The sequence below is a fragment of the Thunnus maccoyii genome, chromosome 20 (genome assembly GCF_910596095.1).
Source record: "Thunnus maccoyii chromosome 20, fThuMac1.1, whole genome shotgun sequence".
In the NCBI taxonomy this organism is placed as follows: domain Eukaryota; kingdom Metazoa; phylum Chordata; class Actinopteri; order Scombriformes; family Scombridae; genus Thunnus; species Thunnus maccoyii.
Genome location: NC_056552.1, coordinates 21530732 through 21551238, shown reverse-complemented (window position 1 = coordinate 21551238; position 20507 = coordinate 21530732). Strand labels below are relative to the sequence as shown.

At 39.1% G+C, this 20507-nt stretch overlaps 1 protein-coding gene across 5 annotated transcripts in view; it reads right to left on the bottom strand.

The window, feature by feature from the left end:
- Window positions 1-18121, bottom strand: part of LOC121887208 (ras-related protein Rab-26) — a 94195-nt gene extending 76074 nt beyond the window's left edge. The window contains exons 1-2 of one of the 5 annotated variants that reach the window (XM_042397848.1): window positions 16629-18121; window positions 14456-14566 (exon numbers count right to left, since the gene is read on the bottom strand). In XM_042397848.1, coding sequence (XP_042253782.1) covers window positions 14456-14566; window positions 16629-16847 — 330 coding nt within the window. In that variant the 5' untranslated portion in view covers window positions 16848-18121. The other 4 variants (XM_042397847.1, XM_042397849.1, XM_042397850.1 and 1 more) reach the window with 4 other exon arrangements.
- Between the last annotated feature and the right edge of the window lie 2386 nt (window positions 18122-20507).

Below are 20507 nucleotides of genomic sequence, written 5' to 3'. Positions count from 1 at the left end.
AGTGTTGTTTGTGGACAGTGATGTCAGTTAGGTGTGAACTCAGCAGTCAAGCCTTCTCTATGGGCGGTGCGGGTGGTGATTATATTTTCTCTCAGCTTTTTAATACTTAACTTTGTATGTGCTGACAAGACTTCCCACTATATCTGAAACTAGAATTTCAGTTAGGCAAATAGGGTGAATCCATGTCTAATCAACTATCGTGTTTCTCTCGGGGGGATTGGGATATTTTGCATTGCCCAATTTGTGACTGAGGCTGATAACGTGGTTATATTTTTACATAGCTGCCTAGAGCAGCAACAACAGTGCAGAGTGACTAAGAAACTTGCCTCACAACTGCTGAAAAGTGCTGATCTGACTTGTGCCCCTAAATGCTGCCCTGGCAGCATCACCTTCATTGATTGTCTGTTAACAAGCTGAAAATTCCTGTGCAGTTTAGGGGCAGCTGTGGCTCAGGAGGTGCAGCGAGTCGTCCACTAATCAGAAGATCGGTGGTTCGATCGCTAGCTCCTCCAGTCCGCATGTTAAAGTAAGATACCTTGCCTTGGGCAAGATTCTGAACCCCAGATTGCTCCTGCTCCTGTGAGTGTGTGTGTGTGAATGAACAACAGAAACTGCTCCTGATGAGCAGGTTGGCACCTTGCATGGCAGCCTCTGTGATCAGTGTATGAATGTATGTGTGAATGGGTGAATGTTGGCATGTATTGTAAACCGCCTTGAGTGTTCCAAAGACTATAAAAGGTGCTATATAAATGCAGTCCATTCCCATTTACATTTATGAAAGAAACAGTTGGAGATGGTCAAGGGACATGCCACAATGTTGGAGGATTGTTAGAGAAAGAGGAAATATCTGAATTAATGACTATAGAATATTATAGTATTAATCCTTTACAGTTTGATAGTAAATTATGTGAAATTGTGTCTAATGAATAGCTCTGTGAATCTGAATACTGATCCTTAATAAACCATTCCTGATCCATCCTGAGTCTTCTTTGGCGCATACCATTAATTAAACTATTATAATGTTATACAGTGTATTAGTTTCTATTTTTTTGTTCCCTGAAGTAAGGTGTATATACAGTACAGAGAAGTTAAATAACAAGAAACGTGTCATTACCTTGTGATTACATTACCATTACTCACTTCATTAACTGTCTTCAAAGAAATATATAAAGCCTCAATTAGCTAACGAAAATATATTAGCACATTTTATTTATAGAGTGTTTTAAATCAATCAAAATTAAAAGCACTTTTATGAAAGGTCACTTTTAATAGACATTTTTAACATAGCAAGATTAGAGCAGTCTCGATGTGTTTGGCCATGTGTTTCCTGGATGGTAGAAAAGAGTTTGATGTCAAGTGTTTGATAACCACATCTGTAGGATCAATGCAAAAAATGTGTGTTTATGTATATATTCTGTATATATAAGATTATCAGCCGATATATCGTTATCGGAATTTTTACTCCCTAATATCAGTATCAGAGTTAAAGAAACAGAGAAAGAGAGGAAAGGGCAGAGACAAACTGTTTTTCAAGCATAAAAAGACAGCTTTAGTGGCAGGATTTGTAAGGTGTCTGAATGGGTTACAGTCAAAATTAAATTGGTAATTATATGTTATCTACAAAAATTATCTTCCTTTCATTTAAAGATAAGTGGACTCCTTCCCTACGGACAGAGATTAGGGATCTCTTTGTTTGGAATGGGAGAGAATGATAATACAATTTGCCACCCATGTCCCTAAAAGCCTTGGTAACCAAATTCCCAAATATTCTGGGACAGCTTGAAGTCTGTCTATATGATTTATTGAAACCAAATGAAAGCACTGTAGTGTGAAGTTGCGCACTGGTGAGACAAAGCGACAAATTCAGACGGGATCAACCCAGATGGAGAAAACAGAAGTGAATACAGCTGTGTTGTGATTTCTCGTAACTGTGACAAACGACAGAGACAAACTCTGTCTTCATTCTGTTAAAAATGACGCAGTTTGTGACAACCTTTTTCTGTCCATCCATCTTGCACTAATTCTCTCTCATGCACACACACATACACACACACACAACTAATTCCTCACATAGAAACATCATCTGTCACCTCTGAGCAGAGCAAGTACCAGATCACACTGCACACTTACACTGTTCAATTGGAAAGCAATTCCTCTGATTTACTTTCCAGCACCATCTCCTTACCTAAATTCTAATTATAAATCTCATCTCACTAGTGATGACAGTAACCTGAGGGTAGGCGGGAGACTTCTCAACATCCAATTCATATTTATTTATAAAAAAACATTTGAACAACTTGATCAAAGACCGTTCAGAGCCAATGCAAATATAAACTCACAGGTGCACAAAAGCCAGTTGCCAGTTTGGATACTTGGACTGGCAGAGAAAAGGTAGATGTGTTTGTGGTACGCTCGAGAGAGACACCATATCACCCTAGTTGAGCTCCCCAGTGAGAGGACTGTGAATGTGTGTAATTAAATTGGGCTGCTACCAAATGGATTTGTCTAACTTTATGAAGAGGAAGCAAGAGGATTCTCATAAAGATGAATGTGTTTAGTTGTCATCTGTTATTGTCAGTGTCAACTTCAGCGCCAGTGCAGGGATCTGTTGTTTTTATAAAGCAGTGAAAGGTAAGAGTGTGAAGCTTGGGCTGGTAGTAATATGTGCTTTCAACACTGGTAGTGTAAGATCACATCCCATGTCATATCATTGACCTTTCAATGATTTAACCATGAACATAAGCTAATCAACCAGATTTAGTTAGCTCATCTTCCATTAACCATATCCACCATACTAAGATTCTGCTTCAGCTTTATGTTTGTTTTAGTTTGGTTTAATTTACACCCGGGATGCACAGCCTACCTCTACCTGAGCAGCGATTGTGCATTGCTGAACTGCTGCGTCTCTCTCACCTGCGGTGTCCACACAGATACTTTTGTTGCTGTGCTGCTGCTACTGCCAGCTCTATATCTCTACATAGAGTTTGATTTTGATAATGGCCATCGATAATAGAATGTTTCATGTCATTTCATTATAAATTTCGGTCATATGTAGTTCAGACAGAAAAAGGTTAAGAAGCGTGTGCTCTATTGTGAAAAATAATTAATAAGGTGAGGTGAAAGCAGCTTTCTTTCTGACGGGTACGGTGGGATCTGGTTGGGGCACCTTCTGTGTCAGCCACATAAACTATTCACACAGGATGGGTTTTTTTTATTGATTATATTGATTTTTCCACCAGTTAAACCCCTGTTGTCACCGCTCCAAGCGAAGAAAATCCTTCCGATGTTCCCCAAACACACTCCAACAAACAAACCTCCAAACTAACTGTCAGGAGGGAAACTGACAACAAATAAAGAACAAACACCAAATTTCCAATTGGAAGCAGGAGAAACAACAGGTAGGAGTCCTGGTTTGAGCTAATATCACAGAGAGCGAGCAGGAGTCGAGAAAAGAAGTTCCGTGTGTTACCGACTCTCCACGCTGGAGTTCTCTGCGAGAGAGGCTCCCTGCCCTGGTGTGCACCATACAGGCTGACTCGCAGTGGTGACAGTATATTTTTGGACTCAAGCATATATATGTTTGTGACATGTTCTATAGATATGGACATTCAAACTATAGTGAAAGGTGTAATGTTTCTGTAATGTTTCGATTCATGCAGGCTGTGTGGCTGCTCTGATCTGTTAACATGGGCACCGAAACTGAAAAGCAAGAGGTTCCGTGATGCACAGGCATTGCTCATGCAGGCAATGTGTCTCGGCCATTAAAGCTGCATTAATTAAAATTTTTATATTAACAAAGGATGAAATAACCATGTGTAATGTGAAAAGTGTCACTAGTGGTGACGAACCCCCAGAGAATTACCACTCGACTCTACAGTTCTCTTCAGCTCTATGCGGCATTTTAGCGTCTTTCAGCTCATTGTTTTGGTTTTTCAGACCCCAACTTTACTGTTTTGGTTCAGTCACACTGCTCTCAATAACTTTGTTTTCTTCAACACATCCAACATATTTGTTTACTCCAACTAGGGCTGAACAATTAATCGAAATTTTATCAAAATCATAATATGGCCGACTGCAATTTTCAAATTGGAGCAATATTTGTTAAATGCATAATGTATTTCAGAATACCATTTTAAATTTAATACTGTCGTGCTGCAGAGATGTCCTGGCCTTCACATCATATTCTAGAGACTTAAGATAACAACTTTGTTTGGTACAGAGCCCAGCAAAAATCACACTAATATCACAAATCATATCGTAATTACAATATCAGTCAAAATAATCATAATTACATAATTTTTCAAACTTATTCAGTCCTAATGCTAAGACACATAAGCATGGCAGCGAGAGACATTTCAAGCTACCTCTGTGACCATTACACACTAATAAAAACAATACTCTAAATTGTTTAATCACAATGTGATTGTTTCTAATGTTCAAACCACTGTGGTTATTTGGAAAAAAATATTGTTCATATCATGTAGAGCTATAGCCAGGATTTAAGACACTACTTGGAATATCATTCTGCTGAGGAAATACTGAAATCACTTTATTTTATTCAAATCTCGGCATTAAATAATTACATTTAAGAATCCAGGCTCATTGTGTGTAATGTGAATGTAAACTCTTCCTCAAGTCATTAAAACCAACAAATTCCAAGCAACAAGCAACAGTGAGGACATCTCCATGTGGCCTCATTTGCTTCTCATAATGTAGAAAGATAGAAAATCCATTCTCCATGTGAAAGCTTGTCCAGTTTAGATCACCACTTTAACTCTGACTTGCTCCAGTGGAGCTGTTCAGCAGAAGACTGTGATTGTGCTCAGAATTGGAATACTTCCAGTTCTGAGCGCACTGAACTGTGTCAAAGTGTTACTTAGCCCAACCTGCCCAGAATGACTGCCAGCTAAAAACCACATCATATCACCACATGCATCTTTAGGTCATCTGCCAGCCAAACCAGCAGAATCTGATGGAAGCAGTTTCCACACATTCATTGCTTTGCTTTCGTTGTCATGGTTACTGGTCCATAACAACAGTCTCCTGGGGGAGTCATGTGACGCAAAGGGAAAAAAGATAAAACCAAGCAGACCGACTCTGTAGGTACCTCAGTCTACTGTATATCTGCCACCAGGTCTCCTGATCTAACAAACTTGGGCTACATGATATAACAGGAATCATTTACCAGACCCAAGAAGAAAAAAAGTAAATGTAAATGAAAGCCTACAGCAGAGAGGATTAGTGATGAAGGAAAGAGGAGTAGGAATGAGTGATGTTATGTAAGACGATTGAAAATGTGGCTTTGACTTTGTACTGTTCCTGGTGTTGTTGTCCCATGGCGGCTTATTAGCATGAGCGTGTTTCATCATCTTGCTTATTCATGAATACTGAAGTGCATCTGCATATGGCTTATTTTAAGCCCACATCACAGGAGAAGAACAGACGATGAGGTGCAGACGGACGCAATGCTTTTAATGATGCTGATCATCCATTCTCTACTTTTATTTGTTTGGTGGATTTTAAGTCTTCATCACTTGTGTTGGAGAGCGAAATTCAACTAAACGATGATAGATAAAAGCCTTGAGGACAGAACAAACCTCTACCTATTCTGTTTCACAACTTTCTGTTACACCCATCACTCATATTCTTCAAACCTGCGTGCGGTACATCCCATTCAGATTTGGAATTGTTTCTTTATCTCTGCTAATTTTACAGTGAAGTCCCAAATTAGGCAAGCTCTCGGAAACAGCTTTTTGATGCAAAGTTTATCTCTACGCAAAGAGTAATACAGTAGTAGTATGTTTCATGGCTTTTAAACTATGCAGCAGAATAACAGATGAAATCATCATATTTATAAAACTAAATTTGTTATGATGATGTCTTTATATTGATATCATAATTTGAAAGAGTGCAATTTTCAAAATGCAAGGGGTGTGATGCAACTTACATAATTATAACAGTGCCTTAACAAGCTGGAGCAACTGATTGTTTAAAACTGTTGTTTTCACTGGTTGTAATGACAACTGTCACCGGCAGCAGCTAATTGCCATTAATTCTGTGAGTTGGTGAAACAGAAATAGAAACAGGCTGAAACAGAAATCTTGGTTGGTGTCTTGTTAATATGTTCTCTGCACGCTGGTGTCTGTAAATTATGCTTAGCTGATGGTTTTGTGGAAGAAGAAACACCACTCTGTATTGTTTTTTACATTTAAAAAAATACAAAGTGGCCCTCATCTTTCTGCTGTTCATAAAAGACCAACAGAGTGTCGAGACCTGACTTACCACCAGTTTGTCATTATAACCATAACTGGCCCATTATGCAGTCATTTTCAACAAATCCCACTTTTGAATCTTAACACATGTGCATTAAATTGGTAATTTTCTTTTTAGACAACAATGCAAGTTTACTTAGAAGATAACTTGTCTGACTGACTTTTTCAAAAAACAAAAAGAACCCTGGGAGATTAGTTTATGATAATGTTTAGTACAGTCATATATTGTTTAGTTCTATATAGATCACAAATACAAGCCTGTACTTTAATTCATAAGAAATAATCACTATTTCAATCACAATCAGAAGGTTGGTTAAATTTTAAAAAAAGAAGATATTTTCCTAAAATTGTTCAGTATCAACATTTGTCCGTTTCATTCAATAATCGCAGGGTTGGTGGTTCTATTCCTGGCTGCCTCTGTCCACATGTCCTCGACTGAGATGTAGAACCACAGATAAATCTGTATACTAATGCTTAAATGTTTATTTAAATAACGCTATGGACGACACAGTTTCCATGAGCCTGTGCTGTCTAACCCACAGCTCCCTCACAGCACTGATAAGAGAGACTACACAGTGTTATGTAAACTGACAAAGTAATATGTCAGAAGTACTGTGTGAGTGGATAATGGTTAAAATCAGGTCACAGACAGCTGTACAGGGTGCCACAGATACACTTACATAATACAGAGATGTACAGTAAAGGCCTAAAAACACTGATGATTCACTTTACACTTACATATAAACAATATGGACCTGATGACAGAAGTGCACTTCCACTGTGTCTTAATGTGTGCATTTAATTATGACTAAGTGTGAGTATGGGAATATGAGAGTGAATCTATTTGTGTGTTTCTGTGGCAATCCATGCATAATGTAAGCTACCTTTCACTCTTTTCATACTGTGGACAGAAAATTGCCTTTGGTGTACCTGTGCATCGTTACTATGACAACTAACGTTGGCCAGTTTGGTCAGTGGTAAATTACAAAGCGGACAGTCAAGCACATAATCGTTTTTTTTTTTTTTCTTTCTTCTTAATCATGAGATTTGCCTGCAGTCTGAACATAGCTACAGTCGTTGCCGGGGGAATTAAGATTCACAGCAACAAAAAAGGATCGATGGACGACGTCTGGGAGCCTGAAGAGCCACAGAGGGACTGCAATCACCATCAGTCCACTTCAGACTGATTACAGTCTGTCGATGAGAATACAAACGCAGCCCATACATGTGCCTGTAAACGTGTGTAATCCTACATACAAGGCATCAAAATGCAGATGCACGCTCATGCTGGGACATACAAGCACACTAACACATGAGCTATATATTGTAGTAAGTCTTGATGTGTTTGGGGCAAAAGGACAAGTAGTTTTTACTGCCAATTCTAAAACTTCTGTGTTTTGCTTTCTAGCTTACAAAGCCAGTGTAAGTCTCACAAGCCTGATGTTCAATGCATTTTAGTCTTCAGTACATCCACTGACAACCTACTGAGCCCTGCAGTCAGACTCACCAAGGTACTATTAGGAATAGCTTGGAAGACGGCAGCAACGGCCAATCAAATGTTCGCCTCTTGAATCTCCTAATAAATTACAAAGTTAAACTCAGTGGGTCAGAATTGTTCCTCTTTATTGAAGAGGACACACATGTAGGAAAGCAGTTTCTCTAATCACCCTCTCATTCCCTCCACCCTCGCCAACTCCTCAAAATGTACGCTCTGTTTGCTCCAGAGGAACAGCACTATCCTCCAGTTTTGTGTCATAAAGTCTTTATGGCACAAATCTTACCCCGGTGGTTCACAGAGTAAAATGCAGAGTAGAGACTCACATGCTTGTCACAGACTTTTCCAGAAACCATTTCAGTGAGTAGTGTAAGACAAATGTGACATTTCTAGGGCAGTTGCCATGTTTGCAGTTTGATGAGCCCAATGCAAAATCCATGACCAACCAGTCACTTGCAGGAAGGGTTCATACTGCATCCTGATGCAAAGATGAGTTTTCTCTTTGAGTTCAGAGAGCTTTAGGCCCATTTGCTCTGAAGAAAAGCAACTTTGTGTGTTTTGTAAAGCAATCCAGCTATTTCCCTCCACATAATAATGATGATAACTTCATTTGTATAGCACCTTTCATACAAAAAATGCAGCTCAAAGTGCTTTACAACAAAAGAAATTTACCAAGTGCTTCACATGAAAAAAAATGATAATAATAATAAATATAAGATAAAATAAAGTAAAAACAGAATACATAGAGTGCGTACTTCAGTAGTAGTAATTTGAGACTTAAGAAGTGAAAACTCAGAAAATATTTCACCATGCATACACAATCTATAAATCGGTGCCTAGGTCTCTGAAGCCATAAGCGTAACAGAACCTCCCTATTCCCAACGGCCACAGATACACCACCAGTCTTGATTAACTGAGCTTAATTTAACTTTCAGCTTACCCCAGAACGTCTTCCCATGGGTTTAACCTCACTGTGGGTCTTATCTGTGTCAGGCGCAACCCAAAGCTGCCACGGAAAAAAAAACACCCTTGGTGGCGCTCTGGGGGTTAAAAAACACACACGACAGTCTTTTTTTCTCAATCCTACCAACCACTGACTTCAGCACCTATGTAACATAAGATGTAAAATAAAACCCACTTGATAGTAATCATCAATCAATCAAATTTCACCCAATTGCTTACAAAGTAAAATGTAGAGTTCAAGTCAAATCAAAGTCAATTTTATCACAAATTTGCCTCAAGGGGTTTCACATACAATACCTTATCATTAGACTCTCCATTCAGATAAGGAAAAACTTCCCAAAAATAAGTTTAATGGAGAAAAAAAGGAAGAAACCTCAGCAAGACAAACAGATATGCAATAGATGTCAAAGTGTACAGAATAAACCAAAATAATTGTAATTGTAAAATATGGAATATCAGAATGACAATATTAGCTACTGCAGACAGATTAAATACTGTATTCAGCTATGGGTTCAATTATTCATGATTTTCATACAGTCATATTTTATACAGTGTAAAAATGTATAGCGTGTGTAAATGTACTGCTGTTTATATAAACATACTGCACATTTAACTTGGGCTTCTGCCGCTCATGCTAATGAGTACGAGTTATGCATGCACACTATAGTATAGTGCCTTCTTAGCCATTTTATTGCAGGAATTTCAAAAATAAATGATAAAAACTTCAGTAAATAAAGAATATATTCCATAAGCAGCTAACAAGATCCTTAAAATGTTTTTAAATTCTCTGTGAAGATGTTGTTATATGTGACTCAAGCCAGCTGTTTCCCACAGCTGTTCCTCCTGAGAGAGTTAGGTGCTACTGGTCACACATACACAAACAAACACATACACAAAACCATGTCACATGGCAATTAGCTCTAAAGGGCAGTGAGGGTGGTCAGCATTATCCTCCTGTCATGCTCTGGCAGATTAGTGCTCCTGTCATGCCACACACACACACTAAACCATCTGCGTCAGTGCGAGCTGTGTAGCAGTTTGTCTAATGATTAACTGGTCTGGTGCTGTGCTGCATCGTTTCAAGCAGAGTGAATAGGTGGAGAAAGGAAGAGCAAAGCCATGCTATGGAAATGAGAGGTAGCGCACGCAACTGAATGCGCTCACACACACACACATACACACACACACACACACACACACACACACATCATGGACAATATGAGGAATAGAAAGAGAAATACACCCTGCTATTCCTCCGCCATGGAAACAGATAAATCTCAACAGCATTTCTAACAAACTTCTCCCAGGGAAAGCAGAAAAGAGCAGAGACCAAGAGCAGAGATTGACGCTCGATTTCTGACTCATCATTTCATTCTGTCAGGCGAAATATAAATAGATGGAGAAAAGCAGGGAGAAGTTAGGTTTTTCCACGGGGGGTGCTGACTCCTTTTCCTCATTATCTAAAATGCAAAAAAGGTCACATTGCTGCACATTCCTGACGGTGCTGAAAACTGCTGCTTTTTAACGCTCCGTGCTGCACTCAAAGCCAGAATATATCAACTTTTAGCTAAAAAGCAGCACATTATAGCACATCTCTTTCAACGCTCCTGTCCTCGTATCTGTTGTTATCTGTTGCAGAGCTGACAACTGGCTAAATTGGCTGATGTGTGAAAAGCTAACAAGCTTGTTGTTTCCCTACTGATATGACTTCATAATGTCAGAACTTTATAGCTTTAGACCTCTTCATGGATTTAATAAGAGTTTCTCACAGTGCCTACAAACAAATAACAGTTTTTACATACTGATTAAAAAGTGTTCTGCCTAATAGCATTAAGCAACAACTTTACTAAAAAAAACTTTTTTGTAGACGTTAACTTTATATATCTACACTTTAACTAAAGATACCTTTCTCATCTCAATTAAGTCAAGATAACCTCCACTTCACTGTGTCGCCAAAGCTGCAAATCTGCTGCCAAATTAATTACATCTCTTTAAATATGTCAGTGAACAGTGTGAATCAAAGAAATTTACTGAGCTTTTGGGATATTTGCCCTCTAGTCATACACCTGCAAAGTTTGGAGAACCAAGACTCCAAAATCATCCATTTGTCTCTGCTAGATAACTAGCTTTGAGGCTCAGCGCTAACGTTTTAGCACAAACTGCTAGAAGCTACATCCTCTGTTTGGTGAGTTGTAGTTGTGTGCATGTTTCTCAACTTCTCCACTAATCTAGCCTCTGTTCAAAAAGAGTATCCAGTTTTAAGAAACACTTCTGGTCACGTACACTAAACAAAACATCAGCGGTGGTTGTTACGAGCTTAATTTTCTCATTTTTAAGATGAATGCAATTCTTCAAAATGATTATCACTACAAACAACAAAGTGTCTGCTGAAGCACACGCAAGTTATTTTCATGCAATGTTCTTATCATTTCACGAGTAAGCAGATGAAGCGGACCAATTTTGAAAGACTATAAAGAATGTGTTTTTTTCTGTCTCCATAGCTATTCATGTTGCTAATAATAAAACCCTTTAAACTGATCTGTTACAAAGTGTTTCTAGACATCAAAAAAGCTTGAGACTAAAGAGAAGTGAGATTTGAGCGAGCGCATTAAAGACCAGTAGAAGTTGAGCACATGTGTGTATGCGTGTGTGCTCATATACGTCTGATAATAGCCTACGTCTTATGTGCTCATAAGTCCTCACTTTTTCAAAAGGGCAGTTTGAAGTGTCAACGTTCAGTCTTCGGATTAAAAGAATAATTAGACTCTTCGGGAAATACTTATTCGCTTTCTTGTCGAGAGTTAAATGAGAAGATCGATACTGTCTCATGTCTCTATAATAAATATGAAGCTAGAGCCCGGAGATCATTAGCTTAGGTTAGCATAGCATAAAGACTAGAAGCTAAAGTTACCAAATCTGCCTTCCAGTTCCTCTAAAGCTCACTAATTACCATGTTATATCTTCGTACAAGAGTAGAAGTACGAATGTGTGAATGTGTGTGCTGATGAGAGTGTTCTGGGTTAGTCTGCAAAAGTAAATAATAATAACCTCAAGAGAAAAAGACAAAGACAATCTAAATTTATGTGTTTTGAATGGTGTGCCCTTGAAATAAATGATTCAACATAATAATCATCAGAACCAGGGAAGGCAGTTTCAAGGTATAAAAATGACAATGAGGGCAGACACACAGCTCCAAATAAATTTAATAAGGCAACCTTTTGATTTCACAGAGAACTTTGTCATGTTTTATGAGGCAAGCAATGAAGTTTTTTGATCCGGCAGCTATGGATATTTTTTGGGATGGGAATGCTTTCTATTCTCTTTGTTTATCAAAGTGGTAATGACCAATTGTTCCTGCTGCATAGACTTTCTTCCATGAATGCAGACCCTTTTTTCTATTTTTACCTCTCTACTGCCTGTGGTACTTCTTGTGAAAAGACTGTTATGTTTCCTTTAGTCCAAAACACACTTGCTATATTCTCCACCACTGTCCTATTTTCCAGTCATTGCCGCAGGAAAGCAGTGTTTGTTTCAAAGTTGCTCCCTTGTTTGGCACATACTGCTGATTGTACTTTTACTTTCTCTGTTGGCTGATGTGTTACTTAAAAAACTGGCCTCTCATATGTAGGATCAGGTAAAATACCAACCAAAACACTTCTGATTACATGGCAGAACATCAAATATGTTACATGCTTAATATGCAGTGTGGTCCTGTTAACATGCCACACCATTTCTGCTAGAGCTGTCAACTGACACACATCCAAAGACATCCTGCTGGGTTGTATCAACAGTGTGTTTTTCTTGCACTCCTTCCTATTACTGGTTTTAATATCCTAGGGCTTACTGTTACACTTGTTCTACTGTAAGTCGCCCAGGATGACAGCATCAGTGAAACAGGCTTGAGAATGCCTCCTAAGGGAAGGTTTTCCAAACAGCTGTGTCAGATTCTGTAGTTATAGGGATCTTGCTTGAGGGAGCAACAAGACAGTAAAAGACTGAAACAGGTCACTGCTTCTAGTCCTTGGCTGAGGCACTTTAAGTGTGGCATTTTTTTTTTTTTTTTATTGGCACTGTAACCCTCGTCTGCAATTTCCCCAAGGGCACAATAGGCAGAAAATGGGTTAGCCATTAGCAGTAAAAAAAGAATTAGCCTGTCAATAAATACCCTCACTTTAAATTACCTTTTATAATTTAGCTTAATTCACTTCACGTGTTATGTCCCATTGGGCAAAGCAGACAGGGTTTAAACACCCTGCAAGTCACCGACTCATATAGCAAAGAGACGAGGGAAGAGAGCCAGCACATCAAGTTTTAAAGCTTGGTTGTTACAGCTACACATGTTTTCTTTGAAGAACGTCAAGCACTATGTTCACACAAAGCTAGACTTACAAATGTGTATTTTTCCTCCCTTGCTTCTTTAGTGCTTTGATATGATACATAGGACTGGCCTTGGCACTATTAACTGAAGTCACATGGCAGAAATTGATGGCAATGTTTGCTGTAACTAAGATAACTAAAATTTGTCCACATGCAAAAATGGTGTACATGGTGTTGTAGTAGAGCTGTAGTTACTTAGTGACTTAGGAGGCTTGTGTCTTTTTATTTAGCCTGTCCAAAACCAAAAGCATAAGAGCAAAAGTGTAAGGAGTGCATCAAACCGTTTCAATTCATCTTTAATGTTAGCTGCAAATGTTAGCATGCCTGGTTAGCTAGCTTATACCTTCAATTGATTATACATCCAAAGCCAAGGCACAATTCATTAGCTTAGCCTACTACATTTTGTTGGGTTACAGGCTCTGTTAGACAAAAAGGCCCTGTTCATAATAGTACATCCACTGCTGGTACTTCCCCACCATGCAGTCCTGGATGCTACACTATAGCAGAGTTTATGCTAACATTAGCGGCTATCCTGCTCTTTATTGATTTTGGGGAAGTCTACACTCCAGCAACTCCTGCCAAACTCATTATCCAATATAGCATTACATTCACAAAACACACTTCCCATCCTATAAGTGCAACCATACTGTTATACAAAATTAAATACATAGAACATGTATAAGCTCTGTCTTACTTGTTGAAGTATGTACGCTATAAGCAACCAAACAGGGTTATGTTAAAGTGAAAGGAAAAATATAAGATCATACTTAGAATACTAGGACTAACTAGCTCTTCATGGCAATACAAGAACGACACTGCTCCTTTATTTCCATGTCTATAGAATTTGTGAGAAAGCTTTATCATTTGAACATGCACCTCAGTCTTTTTGCATGGCTGAAGCCATCAAGTAGTACTATATTTAAGACCCCTTTACAGGATTTTGAAACTAAAAAGTCAGTGAGAGAGGGCGTTAACTAGTGTCATTTCAGGCAACAAAATCGATGGTTGTCAGCTACAAATGAGACACTGCTTTTGCCCATCTCTGTCTAAAATCAAAAACATGTTTTAAAAAAGACTATTATGAATTTTGGATGGTAACTCTGCCACCATTATAACTGTAAACTGCATTTGCTGTGTGAAAAGAGAACGATTGACTGGTGTAGCAACAGAACTGCAGGGCTTAGGCTAAAGGGTCATTTGGGGGTGTTGAACTTTAAAAGACTAAGTGTAAAGTTGACTCAAGCGGCAATGATGAGAACATCCAAGCACCTTCATTTCATACTGAAATTCAGTACACTTTTCTCCCAAGTGTGTGTGTGTGTGTGTGTGTGTGTGTGTGTGCACTCACCCTGAAGTCGATTCCCACAGTGGAGATGAAGCTCCCGGCTAGAAAAGCTCCATCTTTGAAGCGAACCAGCAGACAAGTCTTCCCCACACCTGAATCCCCCACCAGCATCACCTGAGACAGAGACGCACAGAGAGTGTTGGAGGTAGGGAGGGGAACAGCTCAGGTGAAAACTTATCTACAAATACACAGGAGTTTAGTCTATGCAACACTGTCACAAACTCACACATATATAAACACACACTCCAAAATCCCCAAACACAGCAGTTCTCTACTCATTCCAGTGGGAGGGAGCACATTGTGCAGACCAGTGCGACAAAGAGAAATGAGAGTTTCTTTCTTTCTTTCTCACCAGGAAACACAAAACTCTGTTCACTTTTCTATCATTTGATCTATTTTGCATGCATGCGTTCATGTTTTTCTAATTTAATATTTTATGTTCTATGAGCTGCAATATATTCTGTTCCCATTGTGTTTGATTTGTTGTGAGCAGAAGTGACATTTGAGATGAAATGCAACAACTGTGCGCATTATAGAAAATGAAAGTTGAGCAGGGAGCATGGATTTTGGCAGCGCTGTCATAGAAACAGTTGTTAATCAGGCTGCAAAATTAATACCAGCTGCCACACATATGAAGAGAATTTAGATTTGCATATGCTCAGTGCTGATCATCATTAGTCTTTATTATCTACATATCATAATTTTCTATTTGGTTCTATGTGTCAATGCTATATAGACTGTAGCGCTGCAACCAATTATTTTCATTATGGATCGATCTGTTGATTATTTGGTTAATTTCATGTGTAGGTAGAGATGCATTCATCCATGGCATTCAGCAATCGTAGGATTATTTTTACTCATGTATTTTTTTCATAAACATCACTCAAAGATTCTGAAAAAATAATATTCAAGTAAAAAGGAATTTGGCTGGTGTACACTATTGTACAAAAAGCCTCCTCCTGTGCTGCTGTGATTTGATGCCCCATCATCTCTCCTATGCTATTGCGCTGCACTATTGCTGTGCTGCACACCACTTTATATTCCTGTTGGCCAACATAGTTTCAGCGTTTTTAGTGTTTCATAGAGAGAGATACCAAGTGAGGGAAGATTTATGGTTAAACTGAATCAAATTACATGCACTGGGAACAAACTAACCTATACGGACAATCTTCCTCATGCATCATGCGAATGTGCCTTCTTGGGGGAAATAAAGGTGAAATGAACTTTTCCTGCAAGCCTGCCCCACAGAGCACCACTTATTCACATAGTATATTCTACAGCTATATCGCATAGACACATGTATGGAAGCCCATTACTGCCAGCAAAAAACAAACCAAAAAAAAGATGAAAAGTTATGCATTATAACGATTTAAAAAAAAATAATACTCACAGTAAGTCATAATTATTAGACTCTAACTCAAAATTTGACTTATGATGCTGGATATTTTATTCAATAATTCAAGAGATACTGAGTCAAAATTTTACTTTTAGTCAAAATGATAAGATATTAAGTCAAATTTTAATTTACTACATCAAAATTATGAAATTGCAACACAAAATCTGATTTTCAAAGCCAAAATTTTGAATTACTATACAAAATGATAAGATATCAAATCAAACATTTTACGTACTAATTCAAAATTATAAGATAGTAAGTCATATTTTAACTTACTAAGTCAACATTGTGGGATAGTGTTACATGAAAATGATGTCAAAATTTCTATTTTTATCCAGCCTAACATTTTCCATTTGCTTGCAGAAATGGGTTTCCATATACATCCCTATCACATGTCCCCGAATACGTTCACTAGTGTCTTCAAAAGTGGACAGAAAATATCAAACCTATCACATCTTAATTTTAAGAAAAAACAAGGACATGCGACCTGCTGCTTCCAATGCAAAATCATCTTGCTTCAGTCATTTTCTTGAATTCAGCTGCCATACCACACACAATATCTCTCTTTTGTTAGAAATAAATACGGAAAGGACACTGCAAGCAAGTGGAATTTCAACTTTGAAAAACTAATATTTCGTGTTTTAGGTTTTTCACTTGGCTGCAGTAAACTTCACCTGCGATAATTTTCCGATTGATTGCTTAATTGAACGCATGCTCGTAGAATCTCTCACTTGTTTTTAGTAGTAGTAGAAAGCTGTAAAGTCTGAGCTGCCAGCTCACCTTGAAGGCGATGTCATAAAACTCTCCGCTGTTGCTGATGGACGGTCTGCTGGGATAAACCAGTCCGGAGGACGGGGCGGCAGCGGCGGCTAGACCTTTCCCCGTCCTCCCGCTGTCTCTGCCGCCGCTCGGCGACGCCTTGGGGCTCTTGGAGGTGCCTTTGCCTTTCACTGCCTTCTTCCTGGACATGGCTCTGATAACCAGTTCGGCTCCGAGCATAAAAGACAGAAGAATGAGGACGTAAATGTGAAATAGAGATAGGTTTTCTTGCACTCTCCTAACACTTTTCCTTGTTGAGCACTTGTCGAGGCGCGCTAAGGAGAACGAAGTTCACCTGTGCGTCAGAATCATGACTGTCGCTGTGCGTAAAGCGTAAATTGGTAACGAATTCCCGGACAAAAACAGGCTAGGAAGCGAGACAGCTGTTGTGCCGGTGGTGGAACAGGATATGGCTCTAAATCTGAGATGTGGTTCACAATGTAAACAGCTCTCTCTCTCCCTGCTCCCTCTCTCTCGTACAGTGATGTTTGGAGCGCACAGGAGGAAGGCATGGTTGTTTCCGTGCGTTTAAAGGGAAAATCCACCCTAAAACGGAATTAAAATTACACGTAACCAGTGCGTTTGTATGATTGACACTATCAACAAAATGTCTCCCTAAGATTGAATGAGAGAATTACTCAAATAATGATTGACACTGGTGGCATTTTTGATGATGCATTTTGTCAGAAACATACTGAGAATGACTCACTCTGGACCCCATCCAAATCAATTTTATTCCAATGTAGGGAAATAATGTGCGCATCACCATAGCTGTGTCTCTGCTACTTCAGTTTGTCACTTTACTGTTCATCTTAATGAGAGACTGGGTCCAATTTAACAATTGGACTGGGTACAGTGTAGTAGTGTAATAATGTAAATTGTATTTTAGGGTGTATTTTTTGCTTTTTAAATGTTCTGCTGGGTATTGGCACTGGTGTAGATTTTGAATCTGTATGACAAAGCAGCACATTTTCTCCAGACACTTTCAAATTCAAGGCTGGACCACTCCAGTGCCCAATACTAATCCAACTGTTGCCTTTGGGAATGGCACAGAAGTTCAATGGGCATGTTAGAAAATATGTGATTTCTGGCAGTCTAGGGTATGTTAGCATGTGTTATCACAGCGTTGCCAGAAGGTGCATGTTTTAAATTGAGCTTTTTGGATTAGGTTCTGCTTTAGAGGCAGAAATAGCTACAGGTAATATGTCAGGTAGTGTGAAATTGGGGTACACCTAAATTTAATTGAATACTGAAGTTAAGCATGGCATGCAATTTTTGAAGACAGTGGGAAAGTGTCAAATACTTGGACAGAGTTTGATGAGGAAATGAGGTGTGACAAATGAACAAAAACAAACATGATGGTCTTATACACCTGTCAATCATGTAATAACTCCCACAAATCCTGACTGACATTTTTCATTAATTTTAAAAAGTTCCACATCAGCATACTGAGGAGATTGCAGCTTGGTCCAAGCAGTGAGAGCATAATTTTTGCCGTTTGATTATGTGATGACTTGGTAATGTACTTAGACAAAAGACTAGTGTATAACCAAATGTGCTAATATTGTTTTTTACACTTACAAAATGTACAAATCTTTGAAGAGCAGCTGTCAGTTCAGCTAAAACTAATCATTTGGGTCTGACCAGTCAGCAGTGTGAATGTCATGTTATTACAGCCATTTATGCTGTTTCAATTATGTTTTCACCTGAATTCCCCACTGGCCAGCACTGTCTCTCATTTATGAACAATATTACCAAAATAAACTACAGACAAAGACATTATTTTTGAATGAGGAGCAAAAATGTACACTCACCAGCCACTTCAATAGGTACACCCTGCTGGTTCCGGGTTAGAGCTTTCAGAACTGCCTTAATTCTTCATAGCATAGATTCAACAAGGTGCTGGAAACATTCCTCAGAGATTTTGGTCCATATTAACATGATAGCATCACGCAGTCGCTGCAGATTTGTCGGCTGCACATCCGTGAAGCGAATCTCCCGCTCCACCACATCCCAAAGGTGCTCTATTGGGTTCAGGTCTGGTGACTGTTGAGGCCATTTGAGTAGTGAGTGTACTCATTGTCATGTTTAAGAAACCAGTTTTTGATTATTTGACACTTGTAGCCATTAAAAGATGGGGTCATAAAGGGATGGACATGGTCAGCAATAATACTCAGGTAGGCTGTGACATTTAAATGACGCTCAGTTGGCACTATGGGGCCCAAAGTGTGCCAAGAAAATATCTCCCACACCATTACACCACCACCACCACCAGCCTGAACCATTGATACAAGGCAGGATGGATCCACGATTTCATGTTGTTTACGCTAAATTCTGACCCTACCATCTGAATGTCGCAGCAGAAATCAAGACTCGTCAGACCAGACAATGTTTTTCCAAACTTCTATTGTCCAATTTTGGTGAGCCCGTGTCAAATATAGCCTCAGTTTCCTGTTCTTAGCCGACAGGAGTGGCGCCCGGTCTTTTGCTGCTGTAGCCCATCTGCTTCAAGGTTTGATATGTTGTGTATTCACAGATGCTCTTCTGTTACTGTTGCCTTTCTATCAGCTCAAACCAGTCTGGCCATGCCCCTCTGACATTTGCCATCAACAAGGCATTTTTACCCAGAGAATTTCCGCTCACCGGATATTTTCTCTTTTTCAGACCATTCTCTGTAAACCCTAGAGATGGTTGTGTGTGAAAATCCCAGCACATCAGCAGTTTCTGAAATACTCAAACCAGCCTGTCTGGCACCAACAACCATGCCACATTCAAAGTCATTTAAATCACCTTTCTTCCCCACTCTGATGCTTGGTTTGAACTTCAGCAGATTGTCTTGACCATGTCTACATGCCTAAATACATTGAGTTGCTGCCCCATGATCGGCTGATTAGATATTTGCATTAACAAGCAGTTGGATAGGTGTACCTAATAAAGTGGCCAGTGAGTGTTTAAGAGAAAGTCTACTCTGAGCCAGAGCTGAGCACCATAATGTAGCGACCAGATTATGTGAAAACACTACATGACTCACTCCTTATGCCCAATAAAGCTCTATATATTTAAGTAAGAAAACATTTTTCTTTTTTTTATGTCTATGCTCCGATGATACATTATCCATAAAGCATTTTACATAACCATGAGCGAAGGATGATCTGTCCACTGCACGTGACTCACTTGCTGGGATGTACAGTATATTGTACTGTACTGTACATGCACTATTGTTTGCTGGTTTCTTCTTGGGAAGATTTGCTGAGCATCTTTTTCTCCAACTATCTACTGATTTAGTTAGAAACTTCCAGAGCTGACCAGTGCAACCAGTAACAACTAGGCAGCTCTGTATGAAGTAAACCTTCTGAAGATGCTTCTTCATGGATGTGATGTGATGTGATTCACTCACCTCTACCTGCCTACTTTTCTCAACAGGGAATCGAACAGACAACCTACACCCCTTTTTGGTCATAACCAGTGTTTGAGCGTCATCACCGCCTCCACTTAAACATTACATCAGAAGACAACTGGGAAAATGCCATGAGCCATAGATGAGACGGACCCATGTCCCTTCTGTCTGTTACACAATCAGTGCACAAAATAGATTGTAATGTGATCCAGTGTGTAGTCTGTAAGTTAACCATCAAAGTCACAAAAAACTGCAAGAAAGCTGCGAAAGCAGTTCTGCAGGGAAATTTATTTGCGGTCCGGAGGCGGAGAACACAACAAACAGGATGCAAATACGTTTGATGAAGAGACTATTAAAAACATCCATGCTGTGAGAGTGATGCATTGTCAAAACCAATGAGACACGAACAACAGGAGTACACACAGCCATCCTGCACTGATGTT